Genomic DNA, 24,437 nt, shown 5'->3' on the forward strand with positions numbered 1-24,437 from the left:
TACACTATACTAATTCAATTCACTTCAATTTCCATTTCTAATTCTAGCATTTACTACTACAAATGCTTGTTCTACACTTTAGTTTCCTACTGTTTCAATTGTATCCTCATTTCATAAATTAAGATTTATTTCTACCATATAGTACCATTAAGTATATACATAGTATAATTAAATATATACATAGTATGGAGATAATAATAAAAAAAAAACAAGGCATGGATGAATAAAGTATCAGCATACCATTTGGAATTACATGAAAACAAGAAAAAGAAAAACAAAATCCACACAGCATCCACCACTTCCTTTTGTATCTAGTACGAACAGTATTGATTTTAATATTTTCAATTTCAGCAACAGCAATTTCAAACAGAACCGAAACAAATTCATCACAACATAATAACTAATCTATACCCCTAACTCACATACAATCCATCATATTCCCATTTAGGTAGTAAGAACCCCCTACCTTGGATTGAGTGCAGCTCTAAGAAGATTCAATGGAAAATTGGAGAACAATTGCACTTTAGAGCAACACTTTGGGTCTCCTCTTCAAACCCTAACCCCTCTTTTCTTTCTCTCCCTCGGTTCCCTTTTTATTTTCTTTTACTGAAGATACTACTTCTCTCTTACTTCTATTTTTCACAAAAAGACTATCTTAATTATTAATACACAAATGGGCCTAACAAAATATACCCCTTAATACTTAGAGATGTCATTAATTTAGCCCAATATTATTTCCACACTTAATATAAAAATAATACTTCCACTAAAACTCCATTAAAATAAAATCCGATTATTTTAATATACCGACTTATTACTCAGTGTCTCATATTTCCGGTCTAAACTTAATTACTCAGAAAATTCCCAAAACGCTAAATATTAACTCATTAATATTTCTAATACTAAAAATATTAAAATTATCGATTAAATGTCGATCCGCTATCCCGAACTAATACCGACTAAATCGCCCCAAAACGCAAAAGTTTCAGAAAACATCACAAATGTCTAAATTAAGCAAATAATTATTTTTCCGGGCGTTACAACTCTCCCCTACTAGAATATTTCCGTCCTCGAAAATAGAAATTTACCTGATTCAAATAACTCGGGATAGGAATCTCGCATCTTGCTCTTAATTCCCAGGTCAAACTTTCTCCAGCAGCTCCTAACCAAACAACTTTCACCAATGCAATCTCCTTGCCTCTTAGAACCTTCATCTCGCGATCCACAATTTGCACCGGCATCGTCTCCACTGTGAGATTATCACGCACTTGCACATCGTCAATCTGAATCACATGAGACGGATCAGAAACATACTTTCGGAGTTGTGACACATGAAACACATCGTGCAAATTAGCAAGATTTGGCGGTAACGTCACATGGTAAGCAACTCTCCCAACTCGATCCGATATGTGATACGGACCAATAAAACGAGGAGTGAGCTTTTTAGACTTCAGAGCTCGCCCAACACCAGTCACAGGTGTGACCCTCAAAAATACATGATCACCAGCTTGGAATTCCAAATCTTTCCTTCTCTTGTCATGGTAACTTTTCTGTCTACTTTGAGAAGCTTTCATCTTATCTCGAATAAGCTTCACTTCCTCAGTAGTCTCCCTAACAATCTCGGGTCCAAGTACCACACTCTCACCCGATTCATGCCAACACAACGGAGTCCTACACCTCCGACCATATAACGCCTCAAAAGGTGCCATCCCAATACTAGAATGGTAACTGTTATTGTAAGTGAACTCAATCAACGGAAGATAAGTATCCCACGAACCTCCCTGCTCAAGAACACACGCTCTCAACAAATCCTCTAATGACTGAATAGTCCTCTCGGTTTGACCATCAGTCTGTGGATGATACGCCGTACTCAACCTCAACTTAGAACCCAACGCCTCTTGCAAACTCTTCCAGAAATCAGAAGTAAACCTCGGATCTCTATCCGACACAATACACAAAGGAACACCATGCAACTTTACAATCACCCTAACATATATCTCTGCTAACTTCGCAATCGGGAATGTGATGTTAATAGGTATAAAGTGTGCCGACTTCGTAAGCCTATCAATAATCACCCAAATCGAATCAAATCCTCTCAAGGTATTAGGTAATCCTGTTACAAAGTCCATCGAAATGCTATCCCATTTCCATTCTAGAACTTCTAACGGTTGCATCAACCCTGCAGGCTTTTGATGCTCAATCTTTGACTTCTGACAAGTCAAACAAGCATACACAAACTGTGCCACATCACATTTCATACCAGGCTACCAAAACAAACTCTTCAAATCTTGATACATCTTTGTAGCTCCTGGATGAATACTCAAACTGCTTCTATGACTCTCTTCAAGAATCACTTTCTTAATCTATTCATCATCAGGAATACAAATATGGTCTCGGAATCTCAACACACCATGCGCATCTAACTTGAAATCATCCTTCTCAATTCGATCGGTTCCTGCCATCAAATCCACCAACTTCACATCTAGCTTCTGAGCCTCTTTGATATTGTCGAAAAAGTCATTGTTAATCTTTAACATTCCCAACATAACACTATGCGGTGTTACTTCACAAACTAAGCTCAAATCTCGGAACTGCTCAATCAACTATAATTCCTTAGCCATCATAGCCGACATATGCAAGGTCTTTCGGCTTAAAGCATCAGCCACAACATTAGCTTTTCCGCGATGATAATTCAAACCGAAATCATAATCCTTCAATAATTCTAACCACCTTTGCTACCTCATATTCAACTCTTTCTGATCAAAAAGGTACTTCAAACTCTTATGGTCACTAAACACTTCAAATCTAGAACCATAAAGATAATGCCTCCAAATTTTCAACACAAAGACCACTGCAGCCAACTCTGGATCATGCGTAGGATAATTCTTTTCATGAGTTCTCAATTGCCTAGACGCATAAGCAACCACTTTACCATTCTGCATAAGCACACCACCTAACCCCATCAGACAAGCATCACAGTACATAACAAAAGGCTCTCCCGGATTAGGCAAAGTCAAAACTGGAGCCTACGTCAACCTCTTCTTCAACTCATTGAAACTTTCTTCGCATCGAATATCCCACACAAAGGCTTTTCCCTTGCAAGTCAACCTTGTCAACGGGAGTGCCAATTTATAAAATCCCTCGATAAACCTTCTATAGTAACCGGCAAAACCCAAGAAGCTTCTAATCTCAGTAGCTGACTTCGGAGCTTCCCATTGTAACACAGCATCAACTTTAGAAGGATCCACGACAATGCCATGACCAGAAATGACATGACCAAGGAAACTAACTTCATGTAACCAGAATTCACACTTAGACAACTTGGCATACAACTGCTTCTCTTTCAGAACTTGTAACACAATTCTCAGATGCTCTTCATGCTCTTCTTCAGATTTAGAGTAAATTAGAATGTCATCAATGAATACCACTACAAACCGATCCAAGTAAGTATGAAAAATACGGTTCATGTACTCCATGAATACTCCCGGCGCATTAGTAACACCGAAGGGCATCACCGAATACTCGTAATGTCCATACCGAGTCCTGAACACGATCTTCTGAATATCATCTTCTTTTACTCTAATCTGGTGATATTCGGACCTCAAATCAATTTTAGAAAACACACTAGCACCCACCAATTGATCCATCAAGTCATGAATTCTTGGAAGTGGATACTTATTCTTTATCGTCACTTTATTCAACTGCCGATAATCAACACAAAGTCTCATACTCCCATCTTTCTTCTTTACTAGCAACACAAGAGCTCCCCACGGTAATACACTTGGTCTTACAAACTTTTTCTCAAGCAACTCTTCTAATTGCTTTTTCAATTCAGACAACTCAGCTGCAGATGTAACACCCCGAATTTAATTAACTAGTTAATTAAATTATTTAAGAATTTAATCATTGGATTTAATCGAAGTTCGTGGATCAATCGGAATTGTCGGTATTATTTTGGGAAGCGTATTTGGATTATTAAGTTAAAGTCGAATTTTATTCAGTTAGTCAGAGAATTAATAAAGTTGATTTCGTTGAAGAAATAATAGTAGAAATAATATTATTATTAATATTGAACTATTTGTATTTAATTCGAATTTTATCGACGAAGTCGGAATTATTTTATTAAGTTGGCATGATAATTAATCGGATTAATTTAGTGAAATAAAGTTGAAGTGTTATTTTATTAATGAGCTTAAAAATAACTTTGGGTTTAATTTGAGTTGTTGTGAAGTAAGGAGGGGGTATGTCACTTAGGCCCAATTAAATTATTTAAGTGATTAAATAAAATAACCTTACTATGTTGGATTTAGAATTGGAAGAAGGAAGAGCTATCATAACACAAAGAGGAATAGAGTTTGGAGGAGAGGTGAAGAAGAGAGCCATGGCGGAAGAGAAAAGCTAGAGGAAGTCCAATTTTCGCAGCAAGTTTCTGCAGTGAGACACCTTAGTAAAACGGAAGTTTCTTCTAATCCAACCGTTGGATCATCGCGGTTCTTGGACACAACGTTCCAGACTCATAGAGGTAACTTCTAACCGGATCTATTTTCGTTTTGATGATTTTAAGTCCGTCTGACAAAGCGATTTCCGAACAGGTTTTTGGTGCGTCTCTGCACGTTGTTAGAAAAGATTTTTGGAGAAAAGTTGGAAGCGGCGGCATAAGCTATGGCAACCGGGAGAGTAGAGAAATCTCATATCCAAGGTAAGGGTGGGGTTCTAGCTCTATAAACGGGATTATGATGAATGATATGTGGGGGTTATGGTTGTATGATTGCCTCTGTTTTGTGTGTTGTGATTGTATTGTTGAATGTTGAAATTGATTGACGTCGGTGAATAAGGTTATAAAAGTTCAATCAATGGTTGTGGGAAATTAACCTAGGGTTTATAATTATTATTATTATTGAGGAATTATTTGTAGAAAATTGCTAGATGTTGGTGGAGTATAACTATAATATTGCTATGTTCCTGTGATGGTCGAAATTGAACTGTACTGGAATCGAAGGGAGAAAATTGAGTTTTAATTTTGTTGGAAGATGCTGTCAGCGCAGGTAAGCGCCAAGGTTTGGATGCGGCGCGAACTGAAGGTTTCTGTGGTGTCCGCGGCGCAAAGAGAGGTTCGCGGCGCGTGCTATACGAGTTTTAGAAATATGTTTTGATTTCTGGCTGTTGATGTTTTATGTTGGTTGTTGGGATCAAGCCTTAGTAGGATTAACTTGAGAAGAATTATAATTATTATTAGTGAAGAAATTGGTTTAAATTAATTAGAATATTATACCGTTGGAATTGATTAATTTAATTAGTAGAAATTATAGTGATGATTCTTAGTGATGAGATATGTAGTTAATGGATTAAGTTGTATAAAGATGGAATTGGTGTGAAGAAGAAATAGCAGTAGTAATAACGATGATATATGTAGCAGGCTGAATTAGTAGCATAATTGGAATTAGTACCTAGATGTTTATGGGCTGTTTTGTAATGATTAAGTTGATGCATTTGATGCATGTTTAAGTTGTTGTTTTCGTTGCTGTTGTTCTGGTTGTTGTTGTGGATACGTTGATTAAGTTGCAGGTCTAATGACCAAGGTTGATTAAGTTGTTTGCGGTTGTTGCATTGTTGTGTTGTGACGTTGTAGTTGTTGTTATTGTTGCATGCATACATTTGCATATTACGTTGGCCTGGATTGGCAAAATGTTTAAGTTGGCCTTGACGGCACCTGTTTAAGTTGGCCTTGACGGCACCTGTTTAAGTTGAAATGCCTCGATAACCTGGCATATGTTTAAGTTGGGAGTTCTGCTCCAATGGTACCACATGCATTTGCACAGTTGAGTCGCATTTGAAGTTGTTGTTGTTATTACGTTGTTGTTGTTATAAGTTGTTGTTGTTATACTTGTTGCTGATAATTGTTATTATACTTGTTGTTGGTAAATAATTATTATAACCGTTGCTATTTTTTATTATAACTATTGTTTGAATAAGTATTAAGTGGTGAAATTGTATGATCTAATCTTAATATATGATTTATCATACGCTTGTTTATATTGTTGGATATCTCACCCTTCTACTGATGTTTCCCCTACCATGGAAAATGGGCAGGTACTCAAGAATAGTTGTGGAAGTCGAAGTATTTTTATGAAGTCTTTAGTTACTGTTAGTTCGAGTTGGGTCCTGCTCTAATACGTAGCACTCGGGGGGATGAACGATTGTCTTTTAATTGTTGTTTTAACTATAAGTTGTTAACTTTTAAGTGTAATTTATGAAGTAATATGATGTTGGTGAAGTTGTTTTAGTTTAATAAAAGTATTATGCGAAGTGAAGTTGAATAATTGATATTATTATTTTTATTAATAAAAGTTGTTTTATTTTTTTAAAAGAGTAAACAGGTTTTATTGGTTCATCCGAGTTATGTGCTATGTATCTATGATATATGTGATTAAGTTGTTTGTTGTTTTACGTTGAATGTGACATCCCAATTGTATGTTGAATTTCCGCACTCTGATTTTATTAAATATTCGTTGGGTAGATTTGGGGTGTTACAGCAGACATCCTGTACGGTGCCATAGAAACAGGTCTGGTACCAGGTACAAGATCAATCGCAAACTCAACTTCTCTTTCTAGAGGTACATCAGGAATTTCATCAGGAAACACATCAGGAAATTCTCGCACCACCTTTAACTCTTCAATTCTAACTTGATTCTCAAAAGACAATGACGCCATCAACGAGAACATTTGTGCTTCGTCTTGCATCAATTGCTTCAAGTGCTTACCAGTCAACAAACCAACTCCTTCTTCCTCGGGAGAAGAAAACCTCAAGGACTTGTTAAAACAGTTGATATGAACATAGTTATACTCTAACCAATTCATACCCAAGATCACATCTAATCCACTCAATGGCAAACAAATTAAGTCAACAACAAAGTCTTTGTCGAAGATCGACAAAGGACACTTTGAACACATCAGAGAAGTAGTCACCGATCCCTTAGCTGGAAGATCGACAACCATCTCTCCATTCATGGAAGACAACATAAGACCCAATCTTTCAACACAATCAGAAGCAATAAAACAATGAGTAGCACCAGTATCAATAATAGTGATTAAAGGAGTACTATTAATGAAACATATACCTCTGATGAGTCGGTCTCCACTAGCTGTAGGAGTCCCAGCTAAAGCAAACACCTTTCCACCAGATTGTGCCTTCTTTTTTGGACACTGGCTACCAATGTGTCCCTCTTTGCCACACGTGAAACATACCATGTCCTTATGCTTGCAATCAGACATTGCATGTCCCATCTTACCACATCTGAAACACTTCCTCGCATCAGCAGTACAAGCATTGCTCTTATGACCAGGTTGACCACACTTGAAACATACAATCCTAGTAGGAGCATCTCCCCCACTAGACCTCTGACCATGAGTAACTCTTTGTTTCCCTTTACCAGCATCATACGGTTTACCACGGATTTGTTGATTCTTGCCCCTTCTATCACTAACCATCTTGTGATGAGCATTACTATCTTCCTCAAAGATCCTACAAATGTCAACCAAATCAGAAAACAAACGGATATTTTGGTACCCAACAGCCTTCTTAATCTCCGAGCGTAACCCATTCTGAAACTTGATGCACTTAGAAAATTCAGCACCTTCGCCATCAAAGTGAGGATAGAACTTAATCAACTCAGTGAACTTGGCAGCATACTCGGTCACAGACTTGTGCCCTTGCGTCAACTCTAGGAATTCTATCTCTTTCTTACCCCGAACATCTTCAGGATAGTACTTCCTTAACAATTCCCTACGGAACACATTCCAAGTGACTTCCTCACCTGAAAACTCCAACCTAGCAAGCGTCTCCAACCACCAATCATCAGCTTCCTTAGCCAGCATATGAGTGCCATATCTGACCTTCTGAGCAGGAGTGCAATCCATAACACGGAAGATTCGCTCGAGCTCCTTCAACCAATCAAGAGCACCATCAGGGTCATGCGTACCCTTGAACACCGGCGGATTCTCCCTTTGGAAAGTCGCCAAACTACGAGATCCAGCATTCTCTTCAGCATTCGATTGGTTCTGCATAGCCTGAGCCATCGCTTCCAAAGCAGCAGCTATCGCAACATCATTCCTCCCAGCCATAACGTCACTACAACATAAAAACAATCAGCACAAACAACAATACACGATTGTTAGACTACACTACGACTCGACACTTGGCCGGACAAGACCGACCTACTCTGATACCACTAATGTAAAACCCCAAATCTACCCCAAGCATTTATGTGGAAAATATCAGAGTATTAAAATTCTCAACAGAATCAGGATGTCACACATTCAACATAAACATACACTTGTCATGCTTTTTAAACTAATACATAACACTATCAGGATTGGAGTGAACAAAACTCATAACATATATCTCAACTTCTGAATAACATAGTATTCGTAGCATATTCCAAACTTAGGTTCAACATGCAACAGATTCACACTATGATTCAACAATTAAGACATAGCATCTTTTGAATCATAAAAAGCAACAATACAAACAACTCCTCAAATACATCATAAGGTTCAATAAACAAATAACGACATCAAACAAGTGTTCATTTCTCCCCGAGTGTTACGTATCAGAGCAATGACACCCAAAACTCGACTATAAGCGGAAACAACTACTCATCTGGATTACATGCACGTTACCCACGTGGAGGCAACATTCAAACAGAAAGGGTGAGATATCAAACTATATAAATAGGATTATGATAAATCATATATTAGGTAAGGAATATAAATGAATCACCGTTTCACACAACATCAACATAAACAACACAAAGAACATCATCAAAGAATAGTCTTGATATCAACACATCGGCATCTTCAACAAATCAACACATAAGCATCACAATGCATAAACAGAAACTTCGACCAACAACAACTAACAACGACACAAATGTGACTCAACTGTGCATATGCATGTGGTACCATTGGAGTAAAACTCCCAACTTAGAACATTGCCAGTAATTCCGAGGCATAAGGCAAAGTGTAACACCCAATTTCTACCCGACAAATATATATAAATCAGAGTTTTCAAAATTTCTCAATAAACAAATGAGGCGTCACATAATAAAACAAAACAAATCAACTCGTCGCATAAAGCGGATACATAGCACCTTTGAAACAGAATAACTTATTTTATTAAAACACAACGGAATCACTTAAACAAGTATTCAATAAAATATCTTCAGTTAACTTATCATTTTGTTCAACCAAGATAACACAATTAAACAACAACATCATGAATGACATAAATCGTTCCCCCCAGAGTGCTACGTATCAGAGCGATAAACGACTCGAGTAACGGCAACTAAATCCTCATACTTGAATACCTGCACGTTACCAATATAAAGGCAACGGCGAAACAAGAGAAAAGGGTGAGATATCAAATCATATAAGTGGGCGCATGATAAATTGTATAATAGGATTCAGGCATATTAAATCATTACATCGCAAGTATCAACAGTTACCATACACATCATACTTCCACAGTTCATTAATCTCTCATACTTTTCATCGCACAACAAGTCATAATTATGTAAATAGTATCATCCAATAAATTTCACATATTCAAGTATGCACGAAGTTCAATCGTATAATAATCACAGGATTCAATACTATTATTCCAAATATATACACAATCCATCATTATCACATATTCTCGCATTTAACCAATTACGTATTCAAACGTCACCTCTTCTCAATTATCAACTAATACAATTATCACTACAACACCAAGTGTACATAATCAATTACCAAACTCATACACATAGCATCACAACATCAATGCACATAATCAATTGTTCACTCGTACACTTATCACAACATAATGCACATAATAAACTATCACATAACTCTAATGTGACTCAATGAAACATCTGACACTATGCATGTGGTACCAATGTGAAATTCTAAGTTTCACCGGCCTCCGATTCATAACTCTAGAATCTAAGCCACACTTCCGATCCGGACAAGACCAAAGTCCACCAATTGTAAACATATAGTTTACGGCTTCCGATTCACTCTAGAATCCAAGCCCGCTTGTGTTTCAAAGCAAATCCACCTGTGTTTCAAGGCACACTATGATATGAATGTATGTACAATATCACAAATATATGCAATTAAGATCATCTCTACCATCTTAACTTTCCGCATATCACAATAATTCAACCCTATGAATTATCCACCAATTGTACACAACATTCACAACACACGCATCATTCACATACAAGAGGCCAATTAATCAATTACGATTCACACAATCCAATTAATACTAGTAACCATACTATCTCATTTTAATTCTCATTTTGCCAATTATACATGAACACACACTTTCAACATCAAGCAATTAATCATTATAATTAATATTAACCAACTAATCACAGAGAATCAATATTAGTACAACATCATGGCATATACATATATTATTCTCAACATACATATTCAAGCCAAAACACAATTACGGACGAATCCTCAAAATACCGTAATTTACCGACAAACCGAATAATTGATCCAACTTCAAGTATATTCCAATCAATTAAATTCATTGCAATTAATTTAACTATTAATTTAACCAATTAATATCAAACTATATTAATTTAATTCACTTCAATTTCTACTCCATTTCCAATTTCTAGCATTCTATTGCTCAAAACCATTTTTATTGAAAAGAATATCACGCTAGCTTTCTAACGCCTCGAACGGAGACTCAAACGGAGTTACGGTTCAAAAGATATGAATTGTTAAAGTTCCAATGAAAAACAAACACCGACGTTATACACTGACAACTCTAAACATGTCAGAATTACTCAAAACAAATAAAAATATGACTCTTAATAATTCAAAACAACTCTGTCGCGGGCGAAAAAACCGTTTTTGTGTTCCTCTTTTTTGTGGGATGAGACACCTGATGCCTTCTTTGGGCTCGAGTGCTCATAAAAAATGATTTTTCTTTTGTACCGACCAAACTTTTTATTGTTTCCAAAGGAGGAAAAGGAAAAAAGCTGCAATAACCTAAAAGTGGGGGAGAGATTCCGGGTAAGAGGGTTGGTTATACGAAGGGAAGGTATTAGCACCCAACGTATCTATAGTACTCTATAGGTTTCTTTGTTTTGTTTATTCCATTCTTGTTGTGGTGGAGGTTTTTGTGAAATAGGTGGGACCTAAGGTGTTTGTTTGATTATGCTCGCAAAGATCATCGCGATCCTCTGCATACATATCCCCTAGAGGGAATCAGAGCATCTGTAGCTCGGGGTCTACGGGTGCTAAGGTTTGAATGGTTTTTTTGTTTTGTTTTGCTCGCCAAGGATCGACCTTGTGCCTACGTATTCTCAAAGGGATGTTGAGAAAGTCAGAGCAATCGTAGTTCCCACTTATGCTAGTGGAAGCAAAGAAAAATAGACAAATGTCGTCTAAATGCTAGATGTATCTAATCTATATCATCACATACATCTGTTTGTTTTTGTTTGAAAATCTTTTCATTATAAGCCCGGGGCCATGCCACTTAGGGTGCTTAGAATGATAAAGATGTTTTTGTTTGTTTAACCAGCCTTGTGGCAAAAGTTTTAATGAAGTCAGCCTTGTGACAAAAACTTTGATTAATCAGCCAGCCTTGTGGCAAAAGTTTCAATGAAGTCAGCCTTGTGACAAAAACTTTGATTAATCATCCAGTACGGTGGTAAAACAGTTTGATTGATTAGCCAGCCTTGTGGCAAAAGGTTTGATTTTGATTGATTGATTGTTTGTGATGATATATAAGAGATACTCCTAGCATAGAGATGAAAAATGTCTAATCTCCTAGGGTATTTGTTTTGGATATTGGGGATGCTTATAAGAAGCCCGTGGGTCCTTGTACGAAGCCCAAGAGGAGGCTATCCGAGGGTCCTTGCATTGTAAGCCCAAGAGGAGGCTATGGGAGGGACAATCCGGGGTCCTTGCATTGTAAGCCCAAGAGGAGGCTATGGGAGGGTCACTCGTTTGTACAAAGCCCAAGGGGAGGCATGGTATAGTTGGTTTGAGTTCTTAGAGCGATTTCACCGAGAAACCATACTCTATGTCCTAACCTAAACTAGTGGAGATTCTTTGCACGAAGCCCAATAGGAGGCTATGGGGAACCTAGTGTTGTACTAAGTTGAACAAGCATATAACACAATCACAAGTATGAACAAGTACGAACAAACATGAACAAGTACATGAACAAATATGAACAGTTATACATATATGACAAAGTGTGTGTATATAATGGAGTTTATGAAGGAAATATACCTGTAAGCATGATCCATTTGAATACACAGGGCTCGGGACTCACACTCGGGGAGAGGTCCATTTGAGTTTATTCAAAGCTATGTAAACAGGTATTTACAAAGGGCTTGGGACTTATACCTACATGGAGGCCCATGGTATATTTTTGGGAAGATTTAAAGAAACCTTCATTTTTGGTTTGTTATCAAAGTTAAAACAAATAGATTGAGCTATGTACAAAAGGCGTACAATGAAATACCTAATTTCATGTATTAGAGTGGGTATGTACAAAGGGGCTTGGGACTTATACCTACGTGGAGGCCCGTGTTTTATTTACAAAACATGGTTGACTGTTTATTTACAGACGCGTTGTTTGAAAAAACGGTTTGAAGATTTGTTTTGAAAGAGTTTTCTGTACAAAGAAAAACTGTATAAAGAAAAGGAAAGGGACTTATACTCTCTAATATTCGAGAGGCCCATGTTTTATTTTCATAAAACATGGTGGATGGTTTAAAAAGAGTTGAAAGATTTGTTTGTTAAAAAAACTGTTTGGAAGTTTATTTGGAAAAAAGTTTTCTGTTAAAAAAAACTGTACAAAGAAAGACGAAAGGGACTTATACTCTCTAATATTCGAGAGGCCCCACATCGTTTTGAAAATCAATTGATCAATTAAAAGGATTTAATCAATAGTTTCCTTTGAAAATCAAAAAGAAATGGTTTACCGTTTTTGAAAAGAATCGTGATCGCTCGTTTTTAAAACGATTTGAATTTTGAAAGAAATCAATTTAATCAAGATAAACAAGAAGATTGTCTTCAATTAACATTTAGATGATTAGGGTTTGCTTCAAAAAATATTTACAAGTGATTAAATTTGAAAATTAAATGAAAAAACAATATTTAAAGTATTTAAAAATACTTAAAAATGTATCATTTTAAACCTAATTAAAAATATATCAAATGAATCTTTTTTTTGTGATTTTTTTTAAACATTGTCAAAATATGCATATTAAATAAAGAGTGTAAAAAAAATGAAGTGAAAATAATGAATTTTGATTGGTTAAATGAATGGTTAAAGTTTGTTAAAAATGAAAGAAAATAGGTTGCAAAAAAAATGGTTTTGTCTCCAATAGGGCTTGAACCCACGCACCCTTGCTCACTAACCAAAACAACAACCAACTGAGCTGCGCGTGCAGCTTGTATATGATACGCGTTCAACACATTATATTTTAAAACAATTATTTGAATTCTTTGAACGAAAATCTGGCGCCAAGAACACACCCTAACTGAAATTCAAAAATCTTCAAAACTGTGTTGTTTTGATTGATCAAAGGGTCTATCTCACTCGGTTTTGGACGAGGATCATGATGATGACCTTCAATTTCATTTATTTTTGCTCTAAGGTGATCAATTTTGTGATGAACACTAAGAACCCTAATTCTGAGTTTCAATCTGAAATCGTGTATAATTGATGAATTGTGAAATTGATTGAGGGCTATTGATCAGTGATAGTGCAGAAACAAAATAGCAACTCAATTTTTCATTTATGATGCATGTATGTATGAGTTTGAAGTTCAAGAGAGCTTACCTTCAAAAACGGCCAACTGAGAATCGAATTCTGCAATAGAGGTGTTACAGAAGTTGTTTGATGATCTGGATAGCTTCAATGGACCTTATGGAAGGTGTCTGGATGCTTGGAATCATCTGAATTCATCTGGGCATGGCTATGGTACCCGACCTGCATAAGCTTGGAGTGAGAATCGAATCTGATAATTCTGAGGTTATTGGCTATATGTGATGGATTGGATAGTTCATATGTGATATATGGATGATGTTAGAAGCATTAGTTTGGACAGAAATGAGCTTGTGTGGATTTTGGCATGATAAGGCTCATTTGATGTTCATATGGAGATTGAAAAGTGAATCTGAGTTTTGGGGTGATTTGGGGTGTGTGAGTGGTTCAAACACATCCCATATGATGTTTATGAGTTGTTAGAACCATCACTTTGGCCATAACTTCAATGATTTGGAGGTTGAGTTTTCTACCTCTTTGAAAACTATGAAACTTGCAACTTAAGAAAGAAGGGAGAAAACCTATAATTGTGAGGTTTTGGTGTGAATTTGAAGATGATTTGAACCTCTATTTATAGGCCAAGGATTCTGAATGAAGAGCTCTTGCAAGTGGCTTCAAGAATGATGATTTGGCTTAAGAGATAAAATGGAATCTTTCACATTAAATGCAAATGGTTAAAGTAACTAAACCATGGTTATTTTGGCCAAGCTTCTTATCTCTTTCCTATCTGATCTTAAACCAGAAAATATCTCTCAATCATTGCTTCTTTGCATCATTGCTTGAATTATAGGTCATGTAGTCTTGAAACTTAGTGAAAAATGGTGAAAATTCAAGTGAAAATGATCACTAAATGCATAATTCAAAACCATAGCTACACTCCATATTTTTTCATGCTCTTGGACATTTTGGAAAGCTCATGTTACACACTTCAAAAGCTTAGTTGAAAGTTTCTTCAAGATCCTTAAGGAAGTGGGTGAAAAAGATCCATGAACTTTGAAGAAAATGAGATTTCAAGTGAAACTTTCAAAAAGTACCAACTTTGAAGCACCATATCTCTTAAATGGTTGATCTTATGGAAAAAATTTATATGTGTCAAAGTTGTTTATTGGATCAAAATCTACAACTTTCATGTTGGAAGTTTTTTTCAGTTTGTAGGTGAAATTTTGAGAAATTCCCTTTCAAAGTTTGGAAAAAACCATGAAAAACACTTAGAAAAATTTCTAAGTATGAAAAGTCAAACTTTGACTTTTTGATTCTTGATTGATTTTCTTGATTTTTCTTGATCAAATGACTTCATATATCATATATTGATGATTCAAAACTTCAAAAGTCATGGTTGACCAAAATTCCCCAAAAGTCAATGGTGATCTTGTACAGTTGACTTTTTCAGACGAATCGCGTTTCTGGAGATTTCAAATGAAACAGGCTATCCTCATCAAATGAATGGTATGAATGGATCACATTGAAGCATTAGAGGATATTGAGCCATGGTTTGAGTTGTGACACCATGTCCTGATTAAAAAGTCAGTTGCTTAGTGAATTAGGTCAAAAACCCTAATTGTCGACCTGATGAGATTGATGACTGTGGATCTTGAATTGAGATGTAATTTCCATTGGATGTTGTCATAGGGATTATTTGAGGATGATTGAAACCTTTGATTGACTTCCTGGGGGTTTTTATGGTTTCCCAAATGTGATCCCTGATTTCAGTCCCTGATAGTTTAAAACCCTGATCTGAGGATTTGTCTGATCAATCTTTGTGTAGGAGATGTTATGAGCCAATGGATTAGGTCAAAATGATGCACTTGAGGTCTTGATATCATGTCCCAAGCCATTAGGTCAAATTCTGAGCAAAAGTCAAGAGTATGCTGTCTTCAGTCAAAACCCTAATTCAGTCGATTCAAAGTCTTTGAGCTTGTTGAAATGAATCTCTGAGGACCAAATGTTAATTGTTGATGAAGATGATTCATTTGAAATGAAGGGAGAACAAAACCCTAATTGATTGTTACTTGTATTGATGAGTGATTTCCTGATTAAATCCTGCTGAGTCACAAGTAGCAAACACAAGCTATGCAGTTTGTTAGAGATGCAAATGATGCATATGCAGATGATATGAGGTGGTATCTTAGGTCAAAAATTGGGGTATGACAGCTATTAGAACAAGAAGAAAGGACTATACAACCGCATGAAGAGCCAATTGAGGTTATCAACCTGGGCAGTGACGAAGAAAAGAAAGAAGTCAAGATAAAGGCTGATTTAGAAGACAGTGTCAAGCAAAGACTGATTCAAATGTTACAAGACTACATTGAGATATTCGCTTGGTCCTACGAAGAAATGCCTGGTCTCGACACGGATATTGTGGTTCATCGCTTGCCGATCAAAGAAGGAAGCACTCCAGTTAAGCAGAAACTGCGGAGAAGTAGGCCCGATATGTCCAAGAAGATCAAAGACGAGGTTGAGAAGCAATTCAACGCTGGTTTTCTAAAATTTGTGAGTTATCCTCCATGGATAGCTAACATCGTGCCTGTGCCTAAAAAAGACGGGAAAGTCAGAATAAGTGTAGACTACAGAGATCTGAATCAGGCAAGCCCCATAGATGATTTCCCTTTACCTCACATCGATGTACTAGTTGACAATACTGCACAATGCAAGGTATTTTCCTTTATGGACGGATTCTCAGGTTATAACCAAATCAAGATGGCGCCCGAAGACATGGAAAAAACAACCTTCACAACACCCTGGGGAACCTTTTGTTACAAAGTGATGCCCTTTGGTTTAAAGAATGCGGGAGCAACGTATCACCGTGCAATGGTAGCTCTGTTCCATGATATGATTCATCAGGAAATAGAGGTTTATGTGGATGATATGATTTCAAAGTCCAACACCGAAGAAGAACATCTGGGTCATCTGCACAAGCTGTTTGACAGACTCAGGAAGTACAGGTTGCGACTGAATCCGAACAAGTGTACCTTTGGAGTAAGATCCGGTAAACTCTTAGGTTTCATCGTCAGCAGCAAGGGTATTGAATTTGATCCTGCCAAAGTCAAAGCCATTCAAGAAATGCCCATACCCCGTACCGAGAAACAAGTCAGAGGATTCTTGGGACGTCTGAACTACATCGCCAGATTTATTGCCCATCTGACTACTACTTGTGTGCCAATCTTCAAATTGTTGAAGAAAGATCAAGTGGAAAGATGGAACGACAAATGCCAATTAGCCTTTGATAAGATCAAAGAATATCTTCAAAAACCACCAATCTTGTTACCGCCAGTGGAAGGAAGACCTCTGATAATGTACCTAACAGTGTTAGAAGATTCAATGGGGTGTGTACTGGGGCAACATGACGAGTCTGGCCGAAAAGAGCATGCAATCTACTATCTTAGCAAAAAGTTTACCGATTGTGAAACAAGATACTCACTGCTCGAGAAAACTTATTGTGCCTTAGCATGGACGGCTCGCCGACTAAGACAGTATATGCTAAACCATACCACTTTCCTGATCTCCAAAATGGATCCTATCAAATATGTGTTCGAAAAACCTGCTATCTCTGGAAGAATATCAAGATGGCAAATGATCTTAACAGAGTATGACATCCAGTACATGATCGGTAAAATAGCAAGTGTACTATTTTGCCTCTTATAATAATAGGGAAAATTCCCCGAATGTCGATCTCAGGGACTGCGCAGGAATAAGGAGTTCAACTCAAGATTCAATTAAACAAAAACTTCAATGGGGTTTTGTTTGGTGATTATCACTTAGCGAAAAGTAAAATAAGCAGTAAATGAAATTGACTTTGTAACAAATATGAGTAACATGCTAGGGATAGTGAATGATTGACAATGTAACAACTCTGAACTCTCTATTGCAACAACTTATTTTCAATAATCAATTGCCGGTTCTCAAGGTTGTTTGATCCTAAGTCCTTAGTGAAAAAACCTTTGATCCTTCATCCTAAACCCTAAGTCCTTAGAGATTTATAATTAAATCAAGCAATTAGTTATCAAGAATATCCGGTTGCTATAAGGTATTCCTAGTCCTAGGTAATATCTATTATAGCATATTCTCATGAAAGCATTATCAATGGTGGTCCGCCTAAATGATAATCATAGATCACTTCCAATTTGTCCGAAAGGAAAAGCATTAGAAACATCAAGAGAATAAAGCAACAAATAAAAACATGATTGTTATTGCAATTGCAAACTCATAGTCATTACAAAGTTAAATCAGAGCCACCCCCCTAGCATTGGGGGGTTTAGCTACTCATAGTATTAAAAGAAAACATGATATTGAATAAAGACATTACAAGAGATTGGAGGAGATTGAATCTTCAATTGCTTCCGTTCATGAAGATCTTCTTCTCTCCCAAACCCTTGCTTTCTCCAATCTTCTATTGTATTCTTTTCTCTAATCTGTCAAAAGTCCTCTCTCTCTCTTGCCCTAAAGTTATTTTTATATTGTGTCTTCCCTTTAGGTTGAAAACCAAATACCAAAAATACCCTTAATGATCCCATTTGAGTGAGGAAACATAGAAACAAAAATTCAGCACGCGCTCATCAACACGGGCCGTGTTGCTGCACACGGGTGCCCGTGTTGATCTTCTGTTCCTTGGCTCAAAAACTTATTTATGGCCACTTTTCCACACGGTCCGTGTCTGTGAACACGGGTGCCCGTGTAGATGCTCTGTTTCAGCGCCAAAATCACTTTTCCAGCCACATTTCAACACGGGTCGTGGTGTTGTACACGGGTGCCCGTGTTGACCTCTTGATTCTTCACCAAATCCCATCATTCAGCCTTCCGGAGTCCCTCAAGTCCTGTCATTAGCTCCTCCGATCACACGCATCAACCTATAATACTAACACTACCAAACAAAGGCATAAAGAAGATCTTTTGACATAAACTTTAAACTAACTGCAATGCAATACTGCAAACTAGTAAATGCGATAAACTTAACTTAAAAAGCAATAAAACAACCGAATGTGTTACCGAGATGATAAATTTGTGCCGGATGAAAGACAAAACTTAATAGAAATGGTGACCGATCAGTACACTTCGTAAAAGGCAATCAAAGGAAGTGTGGTAGCTGATCATCTGGCTCATCAAGCAGTGGATGATTATCAAGCGTTGAACTTTGACTTCCCAGATGAAGATATTATGCTAGTTACTGACTACGAACAACCAGGACCGGAGGAGGGACCCGAGCCAGGATCCCGATGGACTATGGTTTTTGATGGAGCCTCTAATGCGCTTGGCAATGGCATCGGAGCTGTAATCATTTCTCCTACAGGAGGACATACACCATTCACTGCCAGATTATGTTTCAACTGCCCTAACAATATAGCCGAGTATGAAGCATGTATTCGGGGTCTCATTGCTGCAATCGATCTGAGAGTCAAGTTCCTGGAGGTCTATGGAGACTCGGCCCTTGTAATTTATCAAGTCAAAGGGGAATGGGACACGAAGCAACCGAATCTAATTCCTTACAAAGAATGTGTGCTGAGTTTGATTCCTTACTTTGAAGAAATCACTTTTGAACATATCCCGCGAGAAGAAAATCAACTGGCTGATGCCCTAGCTACCATGTCATCTATGTTCAAAGTCAGGTGGGACAATGTGGCGCCAATGATCACCATTTACAGACAAGATGAACCAGCCTATTGCAATGAGATTGATACCGAAGGAGTGGAAGAAAAACCATGGTTCCATGAAGTAAAAAGATATCTCGAAGCCCAAGAATATCCTGAAGGGGCATCCATTAACGATAGAAAGTTTTTAAGAAGATTTGCTGCTAAATTCTTTCTATGTAATGGAATTCTGTACAAACGCAACCATGACTCGACTTTGCTTCGTTGTGTGAACAAGAAAGAAGCGGAACAGATTATGGAAGATATACACGATGGTGCCTTTGGTACTCATTCAAGTGGACATACAATGGCTAAAAAGATTCTGAGAGCAGGTTACTACTGGTCTACCATGGAGACAGACTGCCATCATCACTCCAGAACTTGTCACAAATTCCAGATATATGCCGACAAAGTACATGTACCTCCAGTCCCATTAAACGTTCTGACGGCTCCTTGGCCTTTTGCAATGTGGGGAATCGATATGATTGGAGAAATCAAGCCTATTTCCTCCAACGGACATCGTTTTATCCTGGTCGCTATTGATTACTTCACCAAATGGGTAGAGGCAGCCTCGTTTGCTTCTGTCACCAAGAATGTGGTGGCCCGGTTTATCAAGCATATTCTCATTTGTCGGTATGGCATCCCTGAAAGGATCATCACACACAATGGCACAAATTTAAACAACAGGATGATTACTGAACTCTGCACGCAGTTCAAGATTAAACATCATAATTCCTCTCCATATCGGCCAAAGATGAATGGCGCCGTGGAAGCTGCCAACAAGAACATCAAGAAGATCATACAGAAGATGACAGTAACCTACAAAGACTGGCAAGAGATGTTACCTTTTGCTCTTCACGGTTATCGTACCTCAATAGGGGCAACTCCATTCTCCTTAGTCTATGGTATGGAGGCAGTTCTTCCAATTGAAATTCAGATTCCTTCCCTAAGGATCATGAAAGAAGCCGATCTAGACGAAGACGATTGGATTCAGACTCGGTTGGACCAGATAAATTTGATTGATGAGAAGAGGCTCGCAGCTATTTGTCATGGTCAGTTATACCAGAAACGTATGATGAAAGCCTTCAACAAGAAAGTCAAAAGTCAGGCATACCAAACCAGTGATTTGGTTGTCAAACGTATCATCTTACCACAAGGCGACCCCCGGGGCAAGTGGACTCCCACTTATGAGGGACCATTTGTAATCAAGAAAGTATTCTCCGGCGGAGCCATGTTGCTTACCACTATGGATGCGAGGATTTCCCACACCCTGTAAATGCGGACATAGTCAAAAAGTACTTCGCTTAAAGAAAAGCTCGCTAAATTGAAAACCTGAAAGGGCAACTTAGGCAAAAATGAGCGTCTCGGTGGATTGAAAACCTGAAAGGGCAATCCAGGCAAAAATTAGAGACTAAAAAAATAATAATTATTCCGGTAGGCTGAAAACCTGAAAAGGCAGCCTAGGCAAAAGTTAGGGAATAAAAGCGTACGACTATGTCCCGTTTGGCAACCTACTCACCTTCAAGGTTCAACACATCAAAGGCACCAATCAGTCCAATCATTTTCTTCCAACAAATGAGGGATGAGATACTCGAAGACAGATTGGCAATAGCAGAGTTGAAACTTGACTAGATTGTTTTCACATAGCTATTTCCCTTTATAAGTACTTTTCAAAGTTTTATGACAACTTCCTACTACTAGGATTTTTGTCTCCTTGTACTAATCCGCCTATTATGGCTCTCTTTCAAAATCAATACAGTTCATGCTCAAAATCAATGCTTTCATTTTTTCTGTTTTGAACGCGTAAACATCCCCATAATAATTTTGAATGAACATATGCATTTGAATATGATTGATGTTTATAAGAAAAACAGGAGTAGCATTCAGGTAATGTCCCAATCATATGGACATCATCCCGAAATCAGCATCAGAAGAAAAATTCCCCAACAGAGATACGTTTCTCAGGCAGATTCCTCAATGAGATCTTTCTCTCCAACAAAGTGATTCGAGAAACCTTATTCCCCAGCAAAGCTGTTCAAGATCACTATCCCCAAAAGGCGTGATCCTCCACACCAAGGTTTGATCAAATAGTGCATCGGAGGATCACACATCTTTCTTATTCCCATTCAAGGTGCATCAAAATCAAAATTTTCAAATTACCTTCATCCTCAAGCGGTATTAAAGATCCCTCAACAGAGCATCCTGGTCCGTGAGGAAGTTCCCCCAGATGAGTATGCTCGAACAAGATAGAAAAGATCATCAACGATCATAATGCCTTCGTTTCCAAAATAATAAGCAGGGATTTATTTTCCCAGCCAGAAGTTTGATACGCTCTAAACTACATAAGTCATGTCCATACTGCATACATCATACGCATATTCATGCATAGCATATAATGATTCATGACAAACGCATACATAACATGCACGTTTCTCATTAAGATTGAGAATTTCAACATATACATTACATGCATCATGACATTGCATGTCACTAACTTGGTTTTTCACGTGGACGAATATCCTCAGCAAGTTATTCTCAATCACATGCAATATTCTTCTGGGTTCTGTCCAGAAAAGTATTCCCCTCAGATATAATCAAACCAAAGATTCATTCTGAAGAGCTCTCTCTTTTCAAACCACCTATCAACTCAAAACAAGCAACGCAGATCTAAGTCGATACCTTGGACGGTTCCTTAATGATCTACCTTCAGATCTAAGTCAATACCTTGGACGGTTCCTTGATGATCTACTTCCAGATCTAAGTCGATACCTCAGACGGTTCCTTAAAGCAATCAACCTTCAAGATCTAAAAACGGATACCTCAGACGGTTCCACAAAGATCAAACTTTCAAAATCTAAATCGGAAAAACTTTGGACTGTTCCGCAACGATCAGCCTCCAAGATTTAAAGCGGTAACCTCGGACGGTTCCGTAACGGTCAACGCAGAGGTTTTCAAATCCTTCATCAAGATATAATCAATGGATTCATTCTGATGAACAAACCATCAACACATTCGCTAGATGGCATCTGAAAGCCCATCTCAGGTAATGTTAGGATCCACCAACGACATTTCTCAGACAGCATTCAATGCAAATTCCAGCATCACATCTGGCAGAGGTAAGTGCAAATTTCATGGCATCTAAATATTCAATCATCTTCTACCTTCAGATTCCAATCGGTCTCTTCAGGTTTAAGAAGATTGAATAGGGGCAACTGTTATACCCCAAAATTTGCCCGCATTTTTTTTCAGAGAGAAGGCAACAGACTTCTGTCTAAAAATTGGGAGTTTCATATAATCTGGGATTTTATTTCATAAATATCCTGATTTTATGAATACTCAATTTTTAGAATATTTCTATACGGTACTTTGATTCGCTCATGAATTTATTCTTACACAAACGCCAAGTACTGTTTATCACTTCACACACGCTGTTTATTTGAGATTTATTTTCAGATAAATAATACTGACGCAATTGGTATAGAATTAAAATTTTGCAGGCGCAAAGTCCGGGGATTCAGACTGTACAGGTAACAATTAAATTATTATTAGTTTTTGTTTCCCACTAATTTTTGTACTATACTATTGTTTTCAAATCTTTTCCTTTCTCTTCAAATCTATTTCTTTCTAATCAAATCCTAACTTTATTCCATACACTTTCTTTCAAATCCTACTACCACTCAAATTTTCCTTTTTTGTACGGTATCACTTCATTCCCCAACGTCTCTATCCTTCTTTTTGTTAGACGCTAGGCTTAAGGATCTAGAGGGGGGTGAATAGATCTCTCAGAGTTTTTCGGAATTATTTCAAACTTAAGCGAAAGCGGTTCTGAATCGACTCGCGTCTATTCCGGACCACTATTGAAAAGGTTGTATATGTGATAAAAACACAAAATAATTGGGATTGACAATGAAAGGATATACTATTGAATCAATTCGTTACACCAATGAAAAACGATTAACTTCAATATTGATAAACTTTGTTTCCAATGCTTTGATAATGGATGAAGCAAAAAGACAAACACTTGGTGATAATATCCAAATTGATTGTGATTCAATGTGTAGTGAATTGTGATGTTTACACAAGTTCTTGATACACAATTTTAACACTTGAATTGTTGATCAATTTGCAGTTATAACCAAATATGAACAGAACGTAAATGAAAAGATAAAAGCGATAAGAACACGATATTTGTTCAGGCAGTTCGCCGATCGTCCTCGCTACGACTACATCTGCCCCCAATTCCAAACGGGAATTGGGATGTCTTTCATTATTATTGAAAATAGTTTATACAAAGAAGATAACAAAGCGATAAACGATAAACCAATTATGTTGATCTTTTGAATATTCTTCCCCCTTAATCTTGAGCCAGATCAAGGTCTTCCAAGAGCTTCACTTTGATTTCCTTGCTGCAGTGTATTGAATTCCTTGAACCTTTGTTCTTCAATCTTCACACTCAGCTGAATCTTTGATAAAGCCTCTTGATAAAAACCCCCAAAATTCACCAATCTTGGAGGACAAAACCCACAGATTTTATTCAACAGAAACCCCACAAATCTTCACCCACTAGGAATCTTCAATTCCCTTCCATGGACATTATCGATCTTGAACGCAAACCCTCAACGCAAAAATGATTGTGTGTAGTTGTGTTGGAGTTGTGTCGATGATCGAAGATGAGAAGCCTTTGTGTATCTTTCAGTTGTTGGTGTTGTTGAGAAAATAATTAACATAAGATGATATATAAGGAGCTGATATGTTGGTGATGAGCAAACATTTAATTTGGCACTTTTTGAGCAGATAGGTTGACCTACTAGGTCGACCTAACAGAAGCAGATTTAGTTGAGTTGAAATTGTTCCCAGTTAGGTTGACCTGTTGAAGGTTTAGGTCGACCTAAAGTCAGTTGTTGCCAGTTAGGTCGACCTAAAGTCAGTTGAAATGCGTTCTTGGGACTTTTCTTCAGTTTAGGTCGACCTAG

The 24,437-nt window shown here is 37.4% G+C and overlaps 1 protein-coding gene across 1 annotated transcript; it reads right to left on the reverse strand.

The window, feature by feature from the left end:
- Nucleotides 1-615: 615 nt before the first annotated feature.
- On the reverse strand, nucleotides 616-7,917 carry LOC131627970 (uncharacterized). Its single transcript, XM_058898825.1, has 4 exons — nucleotides 7,119-7,917; nucleotides 3,750-3,844; nucleotides 1,148-1,283; nucleotides 616-632 (listed from the first exon to the last, which is right to left on the reverse strand). Exons 1-4 carry the CDS (start codon nucleotides 7,915-7,917, stop codon nucleotides 616-618), a joined length of 1,047 nt encoding a protein of 348 aa, XP_058754808.1.
- Nucleotides 7,918-24,437: the final 16,520 nt, after the last annotated feature.

This window comes from Vicia villosa, unplaced genomic scaffold (assembly GCF_029867415.1).
Source record: "Vicia villosa cultivar HV-30 ecotype Madison, WI unplaced genomic scaffold, Vvil1.0 ctg.000417F_1_1_2_unsc, whole genome shotgun sequence".
In the NCBI taxonomy this organism is placed as follows: domain Eukaryota; kingdom Viridiplantae; phylum Streptophyta; class Magnoliopsida; order Fabales; family Fabaceae; genus Vicia; species Vicia villosa.

Excerpts from the sequence above, each read along its gene's own strand:
- LOC131627970 (XM_058898825.1), bottom strand. The coding sequence starts at position 7,917 with ATGGATTGCACTCCTGCTCAGAAGGTCAGATATGGCACTCATATGCTG. Across the intron at positions 3,845-7,118 it reads TGGAGACCGACTCATCAGAG|CTGAGTTGTCTGAATTGAAA; the intron begins GTATATGTTTCA and ends TTACATCTGCAG. Across the intron at positions 1,284-3,749 it reads GGGGAGCTCTTGTGTTGCTA|ATTGACGATGTGCAAGTGCG; the intron begins GTAAAGAAGAAA and ends CATGTGATTCAG.